The sequence below is a fragment of the Megalops cyprinoides genome, chromosome 18, assembly GCF_013368585.1.
Source record: "Megalops cyprinoides isolate fMegCyp1 chromosome 18, fMegCyp1.pri, whole genome shotgun sequence".
NCBI classification, from domain to species: domain Eukaryota; kingdom Metazoa; phylum Chordata; class Actinopteri; order Elopiformes; family Megalopidae; genus Megalops; species Megalops cyprinoides.
The window spans coordinates 18827241-18849591 of record NC_050600.1 but is presented as its reverse complement, the minus strand read 5'-3'; the positions used below and the strand labels follow the sequence as shown (position 1 = coordinate 18849591).

At 44.2% G+C, this 22351-nt stretch overlaps 1 protein-coding gene across 1 annotated transcript in view; it reads left to right on the top strand.

The window, feature by feature from the left end:
- Nucleotides 1-22351, top strand: part of LOC118793402 (lipopolysaccharide-responsive and beige-like anchor protein) — a 210665-nt gene that overhangs the window by 90372 nt on the left and 97942 nt on the right. The window contains exon 37 of the mRNA XM_036551568.1: nt 6985-7151. Within this exon, the coding sequence (XP_036407461.1) occupies nt 6985-7151 (167 nt within the window). The remainder of the gene's footprint in view (nt 1-6984; nt 7152-22351) is intronic.

The following is a 22351-nucleotide window of genomic DNA, read 5'->3' as shown; positions in this document are numbered from 1 at the left end:
CTCCTCGCGGCGGGGGCGGCGTGATCCGTCCTGATACGCGCTCACGTGGACGGGCCAGTGAGGAAAAATCAAACTCCCCGTTTTACGGGCGCTCGCCAGCGATGAGACGGGGTGGGGTGCGGGCCGCAAGGGCAGATAAGGAGCTGCTGACGGGGATGAAGAGGGGGAGAGGCCGTTTTCTCCTCGTTGTTTACCGGCTTTCTGTGTGTGAAAGCAAGTGTAACCGGCCCTCGGCTTGAATCTTGTCCTCTGCCTTGGAGATCCCACTCTGAACAGTGGTCTGGAGCAGAAGGCATTCCATTCAGCCCGCAGAACTGCGCTGTTATTAAGATGTGACACTGATTGTAGGTGGAAAGCTCCACAAGGGATCAAAAATAACAGGTGGCGATTAATATTGTCCAGACTGTGCATTGCACATGGTGGAGAGAAGTAGAATTTCAATTGGGAAGTGTAATGATAATGGTTGATAATGGTATGTGATGCAACTGTGGATACAGGCGATTATATACTGGGCCAGTCTACTGTGTTAGTTTGCTTTATACATCGGTGAATGCTTGATATGTCCAATCAAGTGCTTTAATGTTTCAGGGAGTGGCGCGAGTCGCCCTTGAAGAGAGCGCCGCTGCACTGTGAATGCAGTGAGCTGTTCTTCAACCTTTGTGAGTGTCGCAGGTGCTGACCTTGGCGCACAGACAATGCGCCCTGTCCAAGAGTCCGCTCAACCCCACCGTCAGCAGGATCGGAACAGTTAGCGGTCGTCAAGTGTCACCGCCCACCGGGAGCCCGCTGGTTTAGCATAGCGCAAGCATGCCTTCATCCCGATAGCGATCACACGGCTAATTTTCAGAGGGTTTATTATAGACATGATTTATGGATGAAAAACAACCTACTTTAAGTGCCACGAGATCAGCTATCGCGGTTAGATGAGCAGGGATGTTCTGGAGCTGTTATTTACCCGACAACCGAAGACACAAGGGCCGCGCTTAATAATTCATAATGTTGTTGAGCTGCCTGTAGTGCATTATGCACAGCTTTTAATTGCAGGGAGAGGAAGGACCAGAGGAAGAAGTGATCGCATTGAATAAAACCTCCGGCTAGTGAAGGGTGCTGTCATGACTGTGTTTGGAAACTGAAGCCCTGAAGGGGTGTTATAGTATGGTGGTGATGTGCCTGGGTCCTGGATCCATGGGGCTTTAGCCAGCCTGCAGCTATGGATCACTTGCTAAGGGGGCTTTTACTAACCTGCAGCTGTGGTCTCGCTGGAAACAGCTCTGCACATTGGTTCACAAATGTCATAAGTGCCAAAAAATGATGCACAGAAACATTTTTGAGGCATTAGATTTGATAGAAGCTACAGCGACAATAAACTAAAATAGTTTTTTTTATTTCAATATTTTAATATGCATTTGAAAACCACTTACATCACCAAGGTAAAAATGAAGTTGTTTAAGAGTAGTAAATATATAATACATATTACTTACGTAAATATATATTATGTAATATTTAATATATTATTGTGTATTTAAGCCCTAAACAAGGATGTTCTCTTAACATACTTCCCTTGTTTTGAGCCGTCTCATTGACAGTTGCTACAACATGACTGTCACTGTGCCCCTAGCGCATAGCATCATTAGAAACGCATAGATTTTAACACAGAATGCAGAGTATCAGAAACAGCCGTTCACGTTAGGCTTTATTCTACCTGCTCATGTCCATAGTGTCGGCCGTAGTGTTGGTGTAATGCCATTGTGAAATCAGTCCTGCATACAGAAGACCGAGCAAAAAGGTCACTTTGCAAGCAGAATACCTCTCATATGGAATAAGGTCTGTTTGTTGTGTTTTTTGTTGTTGAGTTGAGAGTGACAGCTCATTGCATGTAGTTTCTCCGATTTGCTTGACCTTGAAGTCGTTGTGAGTGGCTTGCTGGTGTGGACAGGGACTGATGGAGGAAGATGACTGAATTTCGTGGGAGGGGGGGCTTGTGGCGGTGATGAAGAGGCTGCCACCTGGGCATTGGGACCAGTCCATTAAAACAAGAGGAAGTCGGAGATAGTTTGATAAGTGTTGTGCCTGCGTTAACCTTGATGGCTGCCAGCGGGGGGGAGGCCGCCCTATCTCTTTCACTGGATTAGATTCTTTTCAGTGCCGGGAGGGAAGGGGGGGGGTGCTGGAGGAATCAATACTCAGAGGCGTTGGGAGACGAGAGGCATCGTTCTAGAATTGAAGGACCTGTCAGACGTTGTCATTCTGTGACTTTTGTTTGCCATTGTACTTTTAAGGCCTCATTTTTCTCTGTCGCCCCGGCTCTCTCTCCCCGGGAGCCTTCGTTGGAATTCCCCCGGTGGCATTTTGCGTTTTCGATTTTAAGCTTCGGGCCAGAGATCAAGCGCAAGAGAGAAGCTTTGAAACCTGAAGGCGCAACATCCTTGTATTTTTATTTGAAGCCCTCCCTCCCTCCCCAGCAAACAACCTGATTTGCATCGGTTCAGGCACGACAAGGACGCCCCTGTCTAGCGGACTCTCCTCCAGCGTAAATGAAATCCCGGGAGGGCCCGGGCGTCCGTAGACCTGAGAAATTGGAGAGGAGCGGAAGGCGATAGCCAGCAGTGGCAGCGGCAGCGGTGTCAGGAGAGCACGAATCAGCCGCTTTAATAAGATCCCGGCCGCCCGATCCCAAGAGAGAGGGCAAGCTGGGGGGGGGGGCTCAGGAGGGGGGGGGGGGGGGGGGGGGGCGCAAGGTTCTGCCGCACTGCTGAAGTCTGCAGAGCCCTTTGTGTCGGACTGCGGGGATGAGCGTTGTCAACTGGGCAGTCTGTGTCCTCAACCCTGCTGTGCCAGTACGAGTGAGAGTAATAACGGTTGAACATCATATTAACATCATATCTGCTGCTAACCACCAGCACCACCCTGCCATTCTCTCACACTGACCACACCGTTCCACCGTCAATACGGGGCTTTGGAGGGTGAAGGATGCAACATCTCAGTAAATCCTGTCCTTTTGTGGATATTGATATCGGGGTGTCAATATTGAATTGAATATCAATATCTGATAGCTGCGACTTCATGGATTTCCTGTGTGGCGAAGTTAGACGCGATGGGTTCAGTTTCCTTAGCGAGGGGCTGAAACGCGTTAAATTATATAGTTCATTTAATTTATTGAAATGTCCTGTTATTAGCATTAATTGAATGCATCACCCCATGAAATTAAGTTGTGCCAATGAATAAATGGTTGCATGAGAGAATTGGAACCAGCAAATGAACAGTTGCATTGAATTAAATTCAAGCAGCCATTAAATGAAACTGCTCCACCAAATGGGTATGCGAAGTAAATCGGATTGCGCAAGAAATTTGAAAAAAAGAAGCGATAGAGTGTTTTCTTCATTTTTCTTTGTTTGATTATGTGCTTCCTTCTTTTGACTGATGGGCTGATGTAATTTGATGTAATTTGATTTACAACTGTCGTTTACCTTGTTTTTCATTTGTTTTTCCCAGAGGTTCACCCTTGGGAAATTATGGAAATAATTTATATCATCATCATCGTCATATAACGATGACATGAAGAAATCAGGAACTGATTCATATTTCATTAAAAATGCATTATGATTTTTGTGGCCAGTTTAAAAGCAAACGAGTAAGGTTAGCTGGTCTCAATGATCGACTGAATTCCACCACGATTTCATCAGATTTTTCCAAAATCGACAACATGTCACAGTTTCACTTTGTGTTGTTGGGATAACTCCTTACTTGTTGGACCTGCTGTTGCTTCCTTTCCAGTATCAATGTAGAGAGACCAGGCAGATTAGGCAGCAGACCAAAGCCTGTTGTAGGTCTTGTTGCATGCCTATCCAGGTTCTGCATTGTGAGGATAGGTGGCGTGCTGTTCCACTACATCAACAAGAACACCCAATGGAGGCTACTCCTGGTCATTAGATTATAACACAGGAGACACTGTCACTGCGTCTGGCCTCTCATGTGATCTGAACTCTCTCTTCTCCCTTTATCCACCCATATTTGACGTCGAGGCTGAACTCGGTTGTCTGCTTCATTGTATATCATACAGTTTCAACGGGCAGGAATGCTGCCTTCAGCTCACAACTGAGCTTTGCTTTGTCTGGTGGTGTTGGGAAGCTTCTTAAAGCCCTTACGCTGATATGTTGCTGCGCCTGGCGTGGATAAACGGTGGCCTTTAGTATCTATGTAATAGACGACTGAGAGTAAGTCTGAGAGAAACACTAGCCTCATGTTATGCATGGCCAGTGAGTGGATCTTTCAAGTAAGTTCTTAACATTTCCTTACTAATCTATTAATAGGAACTCCTTATACCAGGTTTATGGGCATAACGGCCATGTTCTGTGTGGGTTAAAAGACTGCTTGTTTATTAGTTCAGTGTGAATGAAGGTTTATGACCGATGAAATTATTTCTTTTCATGGTACCATTCATTTGAGTAATTCCTTTACATATTGATGTGCTTTGATGGCATCATATTATTTTATTGTTTCAGTCTGTACATTCATATGAAAGGTGAAACACAAATGCCCAGAGAATGAATTTAAACAGGGACTCTCTTTGACTCATCATTTACATAAAAATTTCTTATTTATCCCCATGACTGGAGAACTGTGTGTGCGTGTGTGTGTGTGTGTGTGTGCGTGTGTGTGCGTGTGTGTGCGTGTGTGTGCGTGTGTGCACGTGTGTGCGCGTGTGTGCGTGTGTGTGCGCGTGTGTGTGTGTGTGTGTGTGTGTGTGCGTGTGTGTGTATAATGGAGACACACATACTGGCTTAAATTCATCTGTCATTGTTGAGTACCACCATGGAAGAGTTGAAAGTTCCCTAAGAGACCATCTAAAATGTAATAATATTTTGCTGCTTTGTCTTCAGAATCATTCAATAGCCTAATAATAGTATTAATAATCAATAATCATTGTATTTTCAAGGGCTCAGTGCAGTGTTAGCAGACTGTTGGTAAATCCACTGAGTATGTGCAGTCTCTGGATGGCCAGTCAGCAGTGAGAGAGGTGTTCATCCCGGCACCCTGTACCCTGTCGCGGCCGCCCATCAGTGCCTCACCCTGGGGTGATCCTTCTTCATTCCAGCCTGTGCTTTTAGGTCCTGTCTCGACCGCTAGCCACACCATGCCTTCCAGATGGGGATTAATGGTAACAGCCATCCACTCAGACCGGGCCCTCCCAGCCGTTGAACCCTGTTAAAGCAGTTCACGTTTAGAGAGTCGGCTGGAATATCCCCACAATGTTTTGTCATGCTTTCATGGCCGAGCTCGACTTCAGCTCCGTGCGAAGAGACAGAGATTCATAATTAGGAAATGGCAGCGCCCTAATGCCATTTATACCTATTGATTTTCTGTCGGATGTGAGCAGTCGCGTCTCAAATTGGAAAGGAGGATCCATTATAAAGCACTTTAGCGTGCGCACGGCTAACTTTGTGGAGCAGGTCTCATTGGTGGGCCATACATCCACGCTAAATGGCAGTGCATGGCCTCTTGTCCTGGGGATGAGTCTCGGGCTTGTTCACTATACACGAGGAACAGAACTGGGCACAACATTACGTGACATGAAGTCTCTGGTTACTGACACAGTTGTCTCTCCTACATCGTAAAATATTGTACACTACCAGTGAAATGACTTTTTATTGCACCGTAATTTAATTCTGTGGATATCTGTGTGTTTTAACAGCGTGCGTTACTCAGAAAACCGCAAAACTTAATGTCTGTCATAATTCTCTTTATGTGTTTCCATGCTTTAGCTGCGAGGTGGAAAATATGCTGGACTTCGGTCAGATTCTACAGTAGCGTGCTTCCCGTTCATGCAACAGGCTGGTTGTTTGATTTGAGTTCATGAGCCCTGACAACAACAAAAAATAGTTAAAATTTCTTGCTGCCATTTCATGAAGTCGTATGGACAAAGATGCCGTTGCTTTACCAAGTTCACAAACGTATCTAATTACGTATTCAGACAGTGAGAAATGTTCACCCTGTGCATTGTGGGATTTCTCCTGTTAAGCCTGAGGCTGGAGCAGACAGATGTCCAGTGTTATTAATCACTGTGATGGGAGGGCAGCGCTGACCATGCAGTTACATTAATTTCAGCTCAGTCTCCTTGTTTGTGCACATGGAAGCAAACCCTTTGGATGCCCAGTTACATGAATGTGCCAAGGTTTCAGTCTGAATGCAGTGCAGTGCCATCTGCCTCATTTCAGAGGTCTGCCCTTTGAAGGTGGGCCTTATGTAAAATAGTGTAATGTGTATGTTCCTTTTTTTCCCAGGAACTGTAGCTATCTGTATGTATTTGGAACTATGTCATGCTCAAAATGTGTCCTGGGAAATGGAAACCTGAGAACAGCTCAGTTAGAATGAATGAATTGCAAAAAATGAGGCATTCAGAGACCGTCTGTTTTTTTATGTATTTACTGTAATATTGTAATTGCTTAGAATTGTGATGTTCACAAGCCTGCCTAACCAGGATACCTCTTAACACGGTAATGCCATTAACAGCATAGAGAATGGAGAGGGTGTATGGTGTGCAGAATCAAATGTGTGTTATGTGTTTGTGATTCAGTGGGATAATATTAGGTTAAGTGCTTAATTCAGGATAAAACGGTTCACTCAGAATTAAATCATCAATTCAAAATCGAGCGGTTCATTCAGGATTAAGTGTTCAACTCAGGATTAAAAAAATAAAGGATTAAGAGGTTCATTCGGAATTAAGTAGTTAACTCTGGGTTAAGTGGTTAACTCAGGACTAAGTGGTTAACTTGGGGTTGAGAAGTTAATTCAACATTAAGTGGGTAATTCAGGATTACGCAGTTATTTCAGGATAAGTGGTTAATTCAGGATTAAGCGTTTCATTCTGTATAAATGGTTAATTTAGGATTATGTGGTTAATTCAGGATAAACGGTTAATTCGGGATTAAGCGGTTAATTCAGGTTTGTGCAGTTAACTAAAGGACACCGATGTGTTTCCTGCAGTCCCAATGCGCCCAGTACGCGGCTGAGAAGCGCGACGAGGAGAAGATGTGCGATCACCTGATCCGAGCCGCCAAGTACAGGGACCACGTGACGGCCACCCAGCTCATCCAGAAGATCATCAACATCCTGACGGACAAGCACGGCGCCTGGGGCAGCTCCGCCCTCAGGTGAGATCCTCCGCCCCCTCTGCGTGAGCTCCCCACGTGTGGAGCGATCCTAACCCAGCAGAGTAGCCACACCTTGCCTGTTACTAAGGCGAGAGCGCAACTAGTTCCCTGAAAAAGTGCAAATTCAGTTTAAGGAAACGAAGATGGATCGATATCTGCCTCTCCCTGTTGGTACCCGAAGGTGAGAACCTCATGAGTAATAACACCAACAGATTAGCGGGCAGGTTACAGTTGCCTCCACTGACTCATCGCTGATCCAGGTTATGCAGAGTTAAAGGCGTTTGTGTAAGTATCACGTGTGCTCACCACGCTCCACTTTAAGAGGCCTCCCGCTTGCCGTGTTGAGTGGACTCCCGAGACGGCCCTGTGTGCGCGCACGCTTTATGGCGGAGTCGATCTTATTGTTGTGTCTGTCTCCATACGCGGCAGGGACAGGCTGTGTAATTTGCCATTGAGCTTCTGTTCTAAAACTCCCCGATTCCTCCCCATTAATGTAATTGATTTAGGTTTTTGATATTGATGGCTTCCCTGACGCTGGGCGATGGGCGAGCTCCCGACGCCGGCAGACAGCATGGGATCGCCGGCACTTTTAATAAATCACAATCAGAGCCGCGCCGTTACATCAATATTTTTTGTCAATTACCGAGAAGGTCAGGTGCTGCGTTCAGCAATGGAGCCCCAGCGTGTGGCGTTAGGAAACATCTGGTCCTGGTAGAGAGGAGCAAACGAGGGAGAGAGGGGGAGACAGGGAGAGCGGGAGAGAGAGAGAGAGAGAGAGAGAGAGAGGCAGAGAGACAGAGAGAGAGGGAGGGAGAGGGAAAGGGACAGAGAGAGAGACAGAGAAGGAGAGAGGGAGAGACAGAGAGGGAGACAGAGAGGGAGAGAGAGAGGGAGGGAGAGAGAGGGAGAGAGAGAGAGAGAGAGAGAGACAGAGAGAGAGAGAGAGTGCATAACACACAAACCCAAGACAGCATGAGTATGCATGCCACATACACATGTACATCACACACACAGGCATTATAGCGTGCACTTGGTATACCCCGCACACTCGCCCCACTAATGCCATACACACATCTGTGTATACATAAACACCAATACACACTATATCATTATATTACAAAAGGGGACATAAACCTGTGACTGGGGAAGGCTCCGCTGCAATGACTGTGACCTTCTGTGAACATGAATGATATGGTAAGCCCTTGTAGCATCTCACAGAAGTATTCCCTAAAGTTTCTGCTCAATAAAAAGATGAAACTGAAAATATTATTCTCTTAGAAGCTGATGGGTATTGTTGTTTCCTCACAGCCGGTTTCTAATATCTTTTGACATCCTGTGACCTGCCTGAATGCAATTTGTGTCTTAATATCCAGCTTACACTGGCTTTGGCCTCCGGAGAGTTCCGGCATTTGGTGATTTTTTTTTTTTTTTTCTCCCTTCAGCCCCCCCCCACATTCTCATGGTTAGATTGCCGAGAGTCCCTGGGATTTCTCAACAGCAAACAAAGGAAATGTCCCCGTGACTACGGTCCGGGAACGCGACGTCCTTGTCTGTCATTGCCTCATTTCAAACGCGCCGTGACGGGCACGGAGGGGAGGGAGGGACAGACGCGGCTACCTGTTCCTCCATACGTTACTGTCAGACCGTCTGGAGGCTCAGGTGAAAACTGGAGCGCTCTGATAAAAAAAGGGAGTAAAGGCATAAGCAAGGCCCTGTGCAAATGAGGCGAGTGGCAGCGGTAATCTGTTTTTTTTTTTTTTTTTTTCCCCCCTCCTTTCCCCGGTGCTCTGAGGAGCCCGATGAGCCGGTGTTGTGTTTATTTGGGTCAGAAGACAAATCATCTCTCATGTAGATGACACCTGGCGAAAGTGGCCGGGGAAAAGGATGAGGAGGAGATGATGGAGCGTCTCTGGCGGGATTGCGGTCTCCGAGGACGCGCCCACCCCCCTCCTCCTCGTATCCCTCTTCATTGTATTCTAATAGGCTGGCTAATGTACCATGGAGACTCGCTTGCGGTATTAAAGGAGGTGGCACCTGCTCCGTGCAGGCGGAAAGCGGGGCGTCGGCCATGCAAATCGGTGAGGGGTACAAACAAACAAGGTGCATTTACTGCGGTTGGGGAGAAGGTATTGGTATCACTGTGGCCAGGCCATATGGCGGTGGAGGCCTGTGCTTTTAAGAATGCTCTTTGCCCCTGGAACCCAACCCCCCCGCCCCCTCCACCCCTCACCCCCACCCCCACCCGGCCAAGCTCATTTTCGGCAGCTCCTGTGCACTCTAATGGATGCCCTGAGGCTAGAGGCTTCCCGGCCGCCAGAGGGGCATCCATCTTTTTGGGGTGACACGAGACCGCCGGGAAAAATCTTTGTGATGCGCTCTCCAATTTTTCTTCAGTAAATCAAATCCCCCCTTCTTTCAGAAAGACGAATGCTTTCAGGTTGTGGTGTTATAAAAGAAAAAAAAAATCAATGCGGGCAAAATTGAAACAGTATGCCTTCCTATTGATCGGCCTTGTGAAATGGAAACTAACAGCTTTGTAACTGTTCCCCTGGACAGCTAGCTGACCTGTAATGGACAAACTATCAATATTAGCATCACTATTTTATCTTGTGCTATGTCATTTAATGACCAAGCGGCCAGAGACCAAATAGAGTCGGGTTTAATGTTCAGCACAGAGGCATAGATTCCTTTTCATAATGCTACTACCCACACAAATGCATTAGCATTTCTTTTCATATTATAGGAGTATGGTTTAGATAAAGACAGGGTTGTTTTGGTAACTGGGTTATTTTAGAATCATTATCATGCAGACATGGGTAGCATGGAGATTATTTAATTGTTTGCTTAGACTTTATATTTTTATCAGTATACATGTGGATTTTTAATTTCAGTATTACATGGAGTAAATCAACCACATTACATCCCTCTTCATTGCCACAGAGAACTCCCCCCAAAAAAAATACTATGATAATATAAAATAATAATAGTAAAAATTAAATATTTTCCCCAGCTAATGAGGACAGCGCGCTTGTGAAGATGCCCAGAGCCAGGGCCTCCCCTTCTGAAGCAATCTATTCTAGCTCCATTGATTTCTTAGGAAGTGGTGGATGGGACTAAACAGCCTTACTTACCCCACTTCTAGCTCTCTGCATACACCCTCCGCTGTAATTTCAGTTATGATCAATGAAGAAATATGTGTTAATAACCCCCCATTGTGTGAGAATTGGTCTCGGCAATACATCACTCCTCGAGTTAATTGTGTGCACTCACACTGTTTATTAATGCAAGAGCTGTTCAAAGACAGCCCGCCCTCAACCCACCCAGCTCTTGTAGAACAGTGGTATTTTCTCACTCTCCCCTCCTCAAATAATGGATGTAGGTCACAGAGACAGAGCTTTGTCACAGTTTTGACACAGCTTAGTATACACTATAAAATGAATGAATGAATGAATTTAAAATCCATTTCATCGAGTCCAACTGAGGTTCTATGTACTTGAGATGTGTGAATGAAATAACGCCTTGAAATAAAATGGGCAGGGATCATTTGCAAGGGAAGATGGCTTCTTTTAGCCTCAGCCTGATTCAGTCTAATCACAAAGTGCTTTGCACATAGTTCTAAAGCCACAACTAAAGTTTATTGTGATGATTAGCAGATAGTGAAATTATTGCAAACGTCTGTGCAAAAAAGTGCAGAAACACAACCTGCACTTAAAAGTTCCAACCTTGCATGTAGTTTGAACAGAGTCCCACATTTCACACCAAGGAAGTGACTACCACAGCTTCCTGCTTCCATAATTCCTACTATATACAAGTATATGCTTTTAACATTCTGATTTTCACACGGTGACCAACAGTCTAGATTATCAGTTTAAATCGGGAGAACGTGTGCGTGGCCATTTATACATAACTGTTTAACCTTACATGATGTGCTATGGAACTGCAGATCCCGTCACTCAGAAAGGCCACACAAGGAGTCTCTCTGATCCATGTTACATTTGCCGTCGGAGAGGGTAACCCTTTGCGTGAAAACATACTGTTACCGATTTGCATGTAATTAAGGAAATGCACAGAAGAGCATTCCCATGGCAGTATGCTCAAACGTCTAACACCTGGCCATGAATGCAGCTCTGGCTGTTCCTGGGGACTCATAGTTTAAGAACTACGATCAGTGACAAACGGTTGCAGCCATATTCCCATTAACGCTAGGGGAGTTTACAGTTCAGCTCCTCTTGCTCGCTGACTGTGTAACATTTGTAACAGTTTATATATTCTTGATCATTGGCTGTTTAACATTTGTAACAGCTTAAAGTGCCCGTGTGTCTGATCCGCTATAACTCGGCCCCTGTGTTATCTAAGGATCAGTGTCCTGTACCGAGGATTACTGGCAGAGTAAACATCAGACCCACGTTTAAAAGGCCTCCTAATCCACTGCATGCTGCTCTGTGCACTATGCCTGCATTAGGGGCAATAAAGTTAATCACCTTCCTCTAGGTCTTTCAGTTCCTTTCTGTAACCGGTTTGGAAGTATACAGTAACCGCACAGTCAAGTGGGGTCTGCACAGGAGATCTCAGGCGAAGGAAGGAACCAAAAACCTCATCACCTGCAATAGCTTCACCCGCAGCCCTCTGTATCTGTTTGGGATAACTAAACCCTTTTTTTTGGTAGAGGAAATGCAGACTGTAAAAAAAATGCTTTATTTTTTGCTCACATTGAGGTTATTAAAACCACACATTGATATGTTGGCCTTATTTTTGGTCCATAAACAAAGAAGGGATTTGACGTGCAAGCATTCCTGCTTCCCAAGCAAAAGATAAATAAACAAAATAATACCGAGCAAATAAATAAATAATAGCGGCGCAGTTGCACACATGCTTAAGCGTTTAGTCTCTTTCTCCCAGGAGCAGCATGAAAGCTCGCAATTATATTTTGCCATTTTAAGCCCTAAATCCGGCACCCGAACCTCACTCATAGCAGCTGACCATTCTCTAGTCCTGTTGTTTTACATATGCTATTGTCACGGGAACTTTTATTCTCAACAGTTCAACCTGACAGTAAACACAATGGTTGGAATGCGGGGAGAAATTACGCGCTGTCGCAGGGGTTCTAAATCAGAGCCCGCTTCCTCAGTCAGAGCCGCTAATTTATAACGGTACCAGAGCATTAACGGTTCGGTTTGCTTCTAAACACTTCAAAACTATCTGCAAACACGCAGACGTATTGCATTGTGTTCCCGGGCTAAACAGAGCCGGGACATCCGCCAGCTCTAAGGCTCTGCTTAGGGTCACATCCGGACCTCGGTTTTGCCCCTGGAGTGAATTAATCGCTGTTTCTCTCTTCTCAGGTCTGGAGTATTCAAAAATCAATTAGCTGGGGGGAAAAAAAGAGTTGAATTTCATGAAGAGTCGCGCTATCTGTCCGTTGAAATTCATCATAAACACTTGAAGTAAACCCCCGGGCCGGCCTGGAAAGATGCTTCCATTTCCAGCATTTATATTTAGGCCCAGATTATCTTTGTAAATGACCTTGTCAACAACAGAGGAATCTCAAGTACCGCGTTTTAAACAATTTGAGAAAAATCTCGATGGCGCTCATCTTTTGCAGCGTTTCTTAAACAAAGGGTGACGTGGGAAGCAATGGTACCACATCTTGAGGGAGAGCATGAAAAAATGACATTAGGGCCTTTAATGATTTATGTAAAGGTTAAGGCACATGTGCTTCCATACAATACGGGGGGGGTTTGAGAATTTCATTAAAATATCCTTTCATGAAAACATTTACCTCTGACTGTATAAACAGGGCAGAGGCTGAGACTGGAAGGAATACCAGCACACAGACAGAGTGGGACATATTAAAGACCCCTGACCAGCTGAGGTCTTCCTGAAGCCTTCCATATGGTTCCCTAATTTACATTGCCGCATATCCTCACTTAAGGACCCTTTTCAACAGAGCATTCAGGCACAAGAGGCAAATAATATTATCTCTGCTCCATTTGCAATAATAATATTGTAATTGTAATTAATATTGTAATTGTAAATTAATAGTAAAATTGAATGGCATAATATTATATAATATAATGATTAATTTTATAGATTTATAAATCTTCATTAATGTGTTATGTGGTACATTATGTCAGCTCTCCGTTGCACATGGTTCATGGTTATGTCTTGTTGGGCTTTGTAACATGATGGTTGCAGGTTCAGGTCCGGGGTGGGCCACAGCAACCATACCCTTGAGGGAGATACTTAACCTCAACTGCTTTGATAATATAAATTGATTAATTTCATGCTGTATAAATTGATAATTGTAGCCCAATATAAGCTACATGAGTTGCCCTTGCACATCAGCTCTAACAGTGAAAGTGGAGGTGATCAGGGTTTGTCTTATGAAGGCTCTGAGACACCAGCCTCTATCAGGCCTTGCCAGATCCACTGTGCTGCAGACCCATCAGTGCAGCGATCGGCGCCCTGTAATGGAATCTCTGCTGTGGAGTGTGAAAGCAGCCTGCCCAGCGAAGACTCATTACACTGCAGAGCATCCAGCCTGTTTTATGTTGCAGCCCACAGATTTATGAGCTTCATATTCCTTTAAGAAAGTATATGGCCTTGGCAAAGCAAGGTCACGATCAGGCCCTGATCGATATCTGAATGAAGAACCCTTTTGGAAGTTTTTAAGGGTGTCTTTCCTTTTTTCTGTGGATTCAATATCTGGAGAGTATTGATTGTCGGAGTCGAGTAGTTAGTCAAAGGCTATCTCCTTTGACTAACCCCTAAGCATGGTGTCACACCCTCTCATGTGATAGATTGTTACTCTCTGGGCCTCTGTAATTACAGGCCGGCCCAGTGGATCATTCGTTTCAGCACTTTCACCATATACCAAAAATTCCTTTTATCTCTAAAGAACAGTGCTTTCCTCTGCTGTGAAAGCAAAAAAAACGACACATAAAATACAGCATCCCATTCAGTGCAGGATGAATGCAGCCTTTTCTGGAAGCCTCTTCTTTTTTTTCCCCCCTCTTATTTCCTCTCAAACCATGTGCTGCCAACTGGCAGTCTGGAACACATGGGTGTTCTTATCGCGGTTCAATTCCGTTAGCCTTTATCAAAGGCTATGTATGACCCCGCTCTTTTGCAGTCTGTATCGCAGTGATATATACCCAGACGTACAGTAGTTTGTTGCTCTCTGACAGTGGTACAAATCATGTCAGTTCCTTACTCTCCACCGCAAAATAAGCAGGTAAAAGGAGATACAACACATTACAGATTGTTGGACAGCTTTCAAGGACCTGAGGTTTCTGGTGAAGGAATTTTTATTTTTCAAAGAAACACCAGTACGGTTCACCAGAACTTGCCATCCAAGCCCTTCATTTGTTAATGGCTTAAATCAAGGATCAGGAACTCCAACTATGAGGAAACCCCCCCCCCCCCCCCCGGCTTGTGTAGTTGTCCTTCATATGACTCAAAACAGTTTTTCCAGATAAGCAGATCAAATAATAAGCAGATAAAGAAAAACTTACTGACACATGGATCTGGCCTCCTCAGTGATGGCTTGCTGTGAAAGGCCACCTCATGATTTCGCCCAGGTCTCTGGTAGTGTCACTGTGGTTGGCCTTGTACAAAAAAATCATTCAGGCCCTAGCTCATACCATTTTATGTACAACCACAGATGAGCTAGAAGCTGTGAGTGCAGTACCTACTCATGTAGAAACACAAACTGTTTTCCCATATGTTCAAAGATTGTCAAAACGTCCACGCTGGTTACCATGTTGAAGGACGTTCTCGTGCTGTGCCGCTATTAAATTCCCGTGAGCGTAGCACCGCTGTGTAGGTTTGAGCACAGGTTTTAAATGATTGTGTTGTGTAAAAGGAGGCTCTCTCTGTGTTAGCGCTAGTCACTGACATTGTAAGCAGTTGTCAGGAGGGCTGGTTAATGAATACATTAAGTAGAGGAGAGGTGTGTCAGCCTCATGAATATGTGACGGGGGGTCTGGACAAGCGTGTCATGCTCATATACTGAGTCACAGGAGCGAGGCAGAGAGGAGTGGTGGGACTCCCTGGGTGGGGTGCGAGGGGGTGGTAGGAGCCCCCCTCCCGGTCCATTAGCAAGTTAATCAGGCAGACGGGCCTCCCCCTCATCTCTCCCCTTCCATTCCCCTCCTCCATTTTCTTCTGTACTTACAGTTTGTGCGTTTGCCATCATCAAGGAAAACGCACCATTTACATTGTGACATCACTGAACACCTGCAAGTCATCGATTGCCTTCATTTTTCACTCCATTACCTGACCTTTAGGAGTCAAAATTGAAAATGCCATTAGCAACAGTCATAGGAAATGGAAGGAATTTTTTTTTTTTCTTTCAAAACAGCATTTATTTTTTGTAGACGTGATTTGCCATGTTTGTGGAATAAACCTTTAATGTGATCAACTGTGGCTTGGTAGTAAGACTGTCTACATTTAGTTGTTCCGGTTAATGAGAAGTTTCAGGTGGATTTTTCTGGAATGCTTTCTTTTTTATGCAATGCTCTGATTGTGCTCACTTCTTAACATCTCTGACGAGAGAGGTTAGCTACATATTAGATTGCCCCAATGATGACAACATCATGCAGTACTGTTAAACAGGGTGCCTTCATTACCCAGCAATCAGCTCAATAAATGCTGACAAGATGTTAAAACCGCAAGAAATCTGTCGGTTTGGAAGACTGAACCTTGTATTATCATTGTCTAGCATACAGCACAGCACAATACAGATACAATGAAGTGTTCCTTTTTCTGTGTGTTGAGGGTGTGCAGGTCTGTGTGGTGGAAGGTCTCACAGGTGTAAAGGTAATAAACAGGCTCGGTTTGCACTGTAACGGACGAGAAGGCACAGCCCTGTTCATCTTGCTCAGCTCGTCTGAGCCGCGCGTGATTAGCCTGTAATTTTCAGAGCCTTTGTCGTGAAATTTACACCGACTTTAATTGCGGATAATTGGAGGGTGCATTATACTAAGCCGCCGGTAATTAGGACTCCATCTGCATTTTTCATTTTAGCGGCGCGGCTAGGCAGCGCGCGGAGACGGCGGCTCTCTCTCTCTCTCTCTCTCTCTCTCTCTCTCTCTCTCTCTCTCTCTCTCTCTCTCTCTCTCTCAGGAAGGCCCCCGGTCCCCCCGGCCTCGCCGCTAATACGGAGATGCGGTTTCACGCCTCCCCTTCGTTCTTCTCCGCATCACGCGTAAAGGGATTATCCGTGATTAAGTGGCGTGAGCGTGGCTGGAGTGTGCCTTCCCCACCCCGACTCCGCCGGATTATACACACTTACGCATCGCGGCCTTCTTCCTCTCTTCGCTCTCTGGGCAATCAGTCAGCATGCAGCAGAAATGCACCAGTTCGATGCTGCTGGACGAACCGTCACTGGATGAAATTTGTTAACCTGCACTGCGCAGCACTGTGTAACATTATGGTCTGGAAACGTTCCGTTGCAAGTTACACAGTGCGGGTTATTTGAATATATCATATAATGTAATTGTTATCTGCACCTGCTTAGGTAGGCCGTCTGTTTATAATTGTAATCTGTTGTCTCTGGGGAATACACAACAGTATATATAACAACTTTGCAGCTATCCTCTACACCCAGTTTAATGCACATAGTAAGTGAAATTGGTGTTATGCTGATGATTATATCCTGTAATACAGAGTTGGTAAAAAAAAAAAAGAGTTGAGCTAAATTATGTTGAAGCAGTACTGTGGGGCAAATGAGAATTCAGATTCTACTTGAATGTATTTTTGTACCTCTAACACAAGTTGAACATCTGTTTCATTTTCTATAAAATTTTCACCTTGATGCCTAAAGCTTTTTTTATTACCGCCATCAGCATTTAAGCTTGACAAGATGAGATATTAGATGAGGTTATAACAATGTTACAATAATGTTATGACGTTTATATAGTGCTAACATATTCTCTGCCTCCTGGACAGTGACATATTAACAGCTTTTGTAGTGTATCGTCAAGCCATGTTGTGTAAATGCACAGCATGTTGATACATTTAATAAATTCCATTTCATTAAAAGATGAATTCTGCATATACCCCAGTTGAAGATTCAGAATGCCAATCATCGTTTAGAGTTAACATTTGAATTAAATGATACAAGTTAAAGAACATAATAAAGTTTCTGTTATCCAGTCACAATCCAATATAACATTGTTAATATTGTTGCTGTTGTTGAAGATATCGGTGTTGTTGAGAATGTTTTTGCTATTGGTGAGGACATTAGTGTTGTTGAGGATGTTGTTACCGTTGCTGCTGTTGATGTTGCTGAGAGTGTTGTTGCTGTGGAGTGAGGATGTTGGTGCTGTAGCAATTGTTGAGAATGTTTTTGCTTTTGATATTTTATATTTGTCTGTTAGGGACTTTATATAATCGAGTCATTAAAGTACTGATGCTAGATGCTAAAGAAGTCTGTACATTGTTGCTAAATGCCCAGCAGAGACAGTAATGAGTGATCAGTTGATTGAATATCAAAGACGTTTAGCTAAAACAGGTATTGTAATGTTAGCTTAAAAACAATTACAAATTACACGTAAAAATATTTTTTTTTGTTTCACTAAAATGTATGCTGGTAAGTTATGGTTGTTGAATGGAGATGTAGAATGTCTGTGGAGTAGTTATACAGACCGGAGATTAGTGGCCACTATTTAATTATATTTCTATAGTATTAGCATAAGCAAGAGTTGCTTTTGCATTGTTTTGACAGCCCATGAAATTCTTTGAAAATTTCATGCAGTTTCCCCAAGAATAGGATCAAATGCATTGCCATTGTTTGGCAGCAGTGTAACCTTGCTCACATTACATGCATACATGGACAATCAAGAGCAATTTGACTGAAAAGAAACACATGCTCTGGGAACTGGTATTTGTGTTGCTGAAACCAACACACTGCTCTGTAGAAATCTGTGTAGTGTCTTCATGCAGGCCATGGAAAGCAGTTGTCTGTTTCTGTCCATGGTCAGAGCTGAGCAGAGCAGTCAATGGGTGATTACATCAAGCTGTACGCGCACGTACACACACACACAAACACACACACGCGCACGCACCCACACACACACACACATGCGCGCACGCACCCACGCATACACACACACACACACACACACACACACACACACACACACGCGCGCACGCACCCACGCATACACACACACACACACACACACACACACACACACACACAGGTTTTGAAGCAGAGCATTAAGCTGGTTTCAGTTCTCCTCAGTCTGCTGTGACTCTGATTTGCGGTGCAAGCTTTGCTTCAGTGTCTATAAAGAAATGTAATGGATGGAAAACAACTGCCACACATGTTGTGGATTTTCAAAACATTTTTTTGCAAAAAAAAAAAAAAACATAATACAGCTCCTGACCCATGAACCATATTTTACTTTGAAAACACAGAAATAATCATTTGAGAGACTTCTGGCTTTATTTACAAATCTCCACATTAATTCCTTGCTCAGGTTCTTTTGGAGGGCAGCGATTGAAAGGCCAGAAACTGTGTTTGTGTTTCTGTTTAATGCTGTTTGTATTCATTTGAATTTAGCAGCTGTGGTTTCCTTACATTTAATTCCTTTAAGCGGAGTAGTGTTAGTGCAAATAGCAGAATAACATGCAGATTTTCTGAAGTAAATGGAAAATAATAAAAAAAAACAATTCATGCAGTTTTGCATGCCTTTAAACATTTTTTTTAGAAGCACGTTGAACCCGAAAGTAGTGGTCCTGTGATAGGTTGCGTTTCCCCTGTTCTTCGTTAGCTTAACCTTGACGCTGCGTGTCATTGCGAAGAAGCAAAATAGCCTCTGAAATTATGTTCCAAAAGTTATCTGTATTAAAATATTTAAATGGCATTAGTATTCCGTTTTATGCACCTCAAATGAACACATTCTGATCCATTTCCGAATACAAACTGTCCGCCGTTGTGAGTGATATTCTGTAATGCGCGTGTGTAGGATTGCACTTGAGCGTGCTTAATCATGCAGTCTCATTTTTATTCCCGCGGTACTGAGACATTTGGGGCTGGCTCATTTTAATTTAAGGTAGGGGTACCGTGAGGTCGATCGCTGCCACAACTTGACAAAAGAGGCACCGCGAAGCCACTGTTAAATGAAAAATTTCCAATTTATTTACTCCATTTTTATAAACACATGGTTTATGCAAATCTAAAAACCATCTCTGTGGTAATGGCGACATTTAAGCGATTTGAGGGGTGCCAATCGCCGGCATTAATGAAAAAAGCAAACGGAGAAATATCTCTACATACCTGATATCATTGGCTGCAGCTGAATTAATCCTGCTGGGGTGTTATAAATGACGGTTTGTCCTTTGCAGAATGCCTCACATGCGAGTGATGTATGCAATAATGCATGTTTTGCATGTCCTGTTTGTAATGATAAAGGTCATATAGTATCATTTATATAATCTCCAGTCAAAAATGAACCCGGGTAGCAATGTCATCTGTATAACGTGCACATTATCGGGGGTTAGAAACTATCTTTATTCACGGAATTAATTTCAGCGTGGGATTGAATGACCTGTCTGGAAGCTGATCTTTTACAGACCAATGTAAAAAATAATCCGGAGGCTACACAAATAGCATTTAATGCTGGTAAACAGAGACACATTTGCGGCGTGTCTCCGTGTGTCTGATTGGATCTTGATGGATGGCAATCGTTTGTCTTTGTCAGCAAGCGAAGAACGAGTCAGACATTGAAATAAGAGCGCTATCAAAGTTTCTTTGCCAGCGCGGGGAATCTATTAACGTCCTTTTAGTGTGTTGTGTTTGGCTCAAGGAGATTGAGAGAGTGCACAAGAGTTGCTCATAAAAGGTTGAAACATCCATTTCCTTTTCCGCTCCTGGGTTGCACTGAGTGTTAAAAACTGAAACCCATTATTCAATATGTGTGTGCTTATTTTTAGTATTGAATTCCATGAATATTTCTCTTGTGTTACGTTATTCCTTCTTCATCGATTCACATTATAACAGTGTGAGCCGTAGAGTCTGTTTTGGGAAGGCGAACAACAACACAGCTGATGCAAGTCTGCTGCAGAACGTCTCATTGAAATCTGGAATTAAAATGTAGGAAGACAGCAGGCGTTTTTGATGATACACCACGTAAACACGGATAACCCACATTGTAAATCCAATTCTGTGCTTCACGTCTTTGTTGTTTGTCCACAGAAATCATTTTTGTAGAGCACGCTTTCACCTGTGGCCCTGTTTTACCCAATTCTGATCAGGCTTAAGGCGCAAACCCAACCGCTTCTGTGCTGGCTCAGGGGCCTGAAGGGTCGGCCGTTTTACAGCTCCTGTGCATTATTGATGCTGTTGAGGTGATTTCTGTATGAAGCCGGAGAGGCTGCAAACCCGTCCACACGTGTAAATGCCATTGTGTTGGCCGGTCGTGGCCTGAAGGAGCATCTTCATTTCACTGTGACTCCCTTCACCCCCCAGCACCCCATTAATCAGCAGCGGGGAGCCAGCATTCTCTGAGAACGTGTACACAAATGAAGCCTTTTTTTCCTCCTGTACGCTGCTGTCATACCCAGGCAGTACAGGAAAAGATGTTACTGTATAGAAAAAATACACTGGTGCTTCTGAGGTTTGAAGTGAAGTTTTTTTTTTACATTGTTGGCCTTTTGAGCATTGTCATTTCTTTACTGATTATAGTTCCCAGCATCATTAACAAACACTTAACTGGTTATGTCACATCCTGTCCTCAGATACTGATTTTGTCTGCACTAGACATTGGGGAATATGCAGGCATTTACTATTAAAACCCCTAATGTGCCCACATAAAGGCCAGCGAAAAAAGGTATCATTATGTTTTAGTACCACTGAGGTCTTTGTTTTCTTTTTCCTTCCAGCCCTGCAAATATGTTTTACAAATAACAGGCTTGGTGGAATCCCACCTCTTAGAAGAACTCTTGTGAGTCACATGGAAAGATTACCCACAGTGCCCAAGCCAAATTAGTCTGGTTCGCAGACGTTTCTTGTGAGTGAACTAATTACTAATTGCACAAGTGGTTCGTAAGCACGCCTGCTTGGTGGCCTTTGTAGTTTTAATTGTCGAATCATGAAGAATGGCACTGTGTAATTCCACCAAGATGCTGGGGGGATGGATGAGAAATTAATAATTCATTGTCTTTAGAAAAATACACTCAGCGCCCAGAGTTTTGTGGGGGGGGGGATTGATGGCGTGCGAGTGGAGTGCATTTCCTCAGCTTTGATTAGGCCGCCATTGTCATATATTTGTAGCGTGCGCTGAAATAAGCTACAAAGAATATACCCTGCTCCAGGACTAATTACTCCCGCTGACGTCTGGCCCTGCTGATGAATTGAACCTTTTTTTTGTACCGCTCCCCAAAGACGGGTGGGCGGGGGCGCGGGGGGGCTGGGGGGGGCTGTGATTCACTGCCGCACCCTGGCAGACATTCGATATTAATTTTAATAGATGAATGAAGGAAGCCGCGATGATGAAGTGGCCGTCTGCGGTCGAGGCTATCGCAGGAAAACACGTTGCGGCCTTTGTAACTGGCGGAAAGTTGGTTTCTGCACCGACTCGAGGCCGTGGAGGGGATACGACATTTAGTGAATCAAACAGCCACCAGCTAACATCAGCTAATATCACAGGAAGTTCTCAGCAAAAGGAGAATTCCTAGCCAAGCTGTTATTTCTCCTGTTTGTATGTGCTTATTAAAAGGTGCCTTACCCAAACATTCATCTTTGGAGATATTTAATCTTTTATTGAGATATTTCACCTTTTAATGTTATATTTATGGTGTATTTGGTATATTTATGGTATAGTTCGTACATTTATGGTGTGTTAGTGTGTATCGACAGTAGGCATACATACATGTTCTTGGGTCATGAGTGCACGAATCCTTCCACAGTGTTGATTCTCAGTAATTCAGCAGTCCCAGCTGTGTGTTTCGGAGATGCAGTATGTCAGCCCCCCCCCCCTCCCGTGAAACATTGAACGCTGCAGCTCTGAAATATTGTTCTAATAATGTTGACTGTTGCATGCACAACACGGCTCGCGCCTCGCAAAATGTAGCCTCTATAAAGATGGCACGTTTCGTCATTACCCCCGGTCCCCTATGCGTAGGCTGTAAATCAGCTCTCTGGAATACGGAGTGGAAGGAGTGACACACTCTGGTGCGTCTCCAGCGCCGAA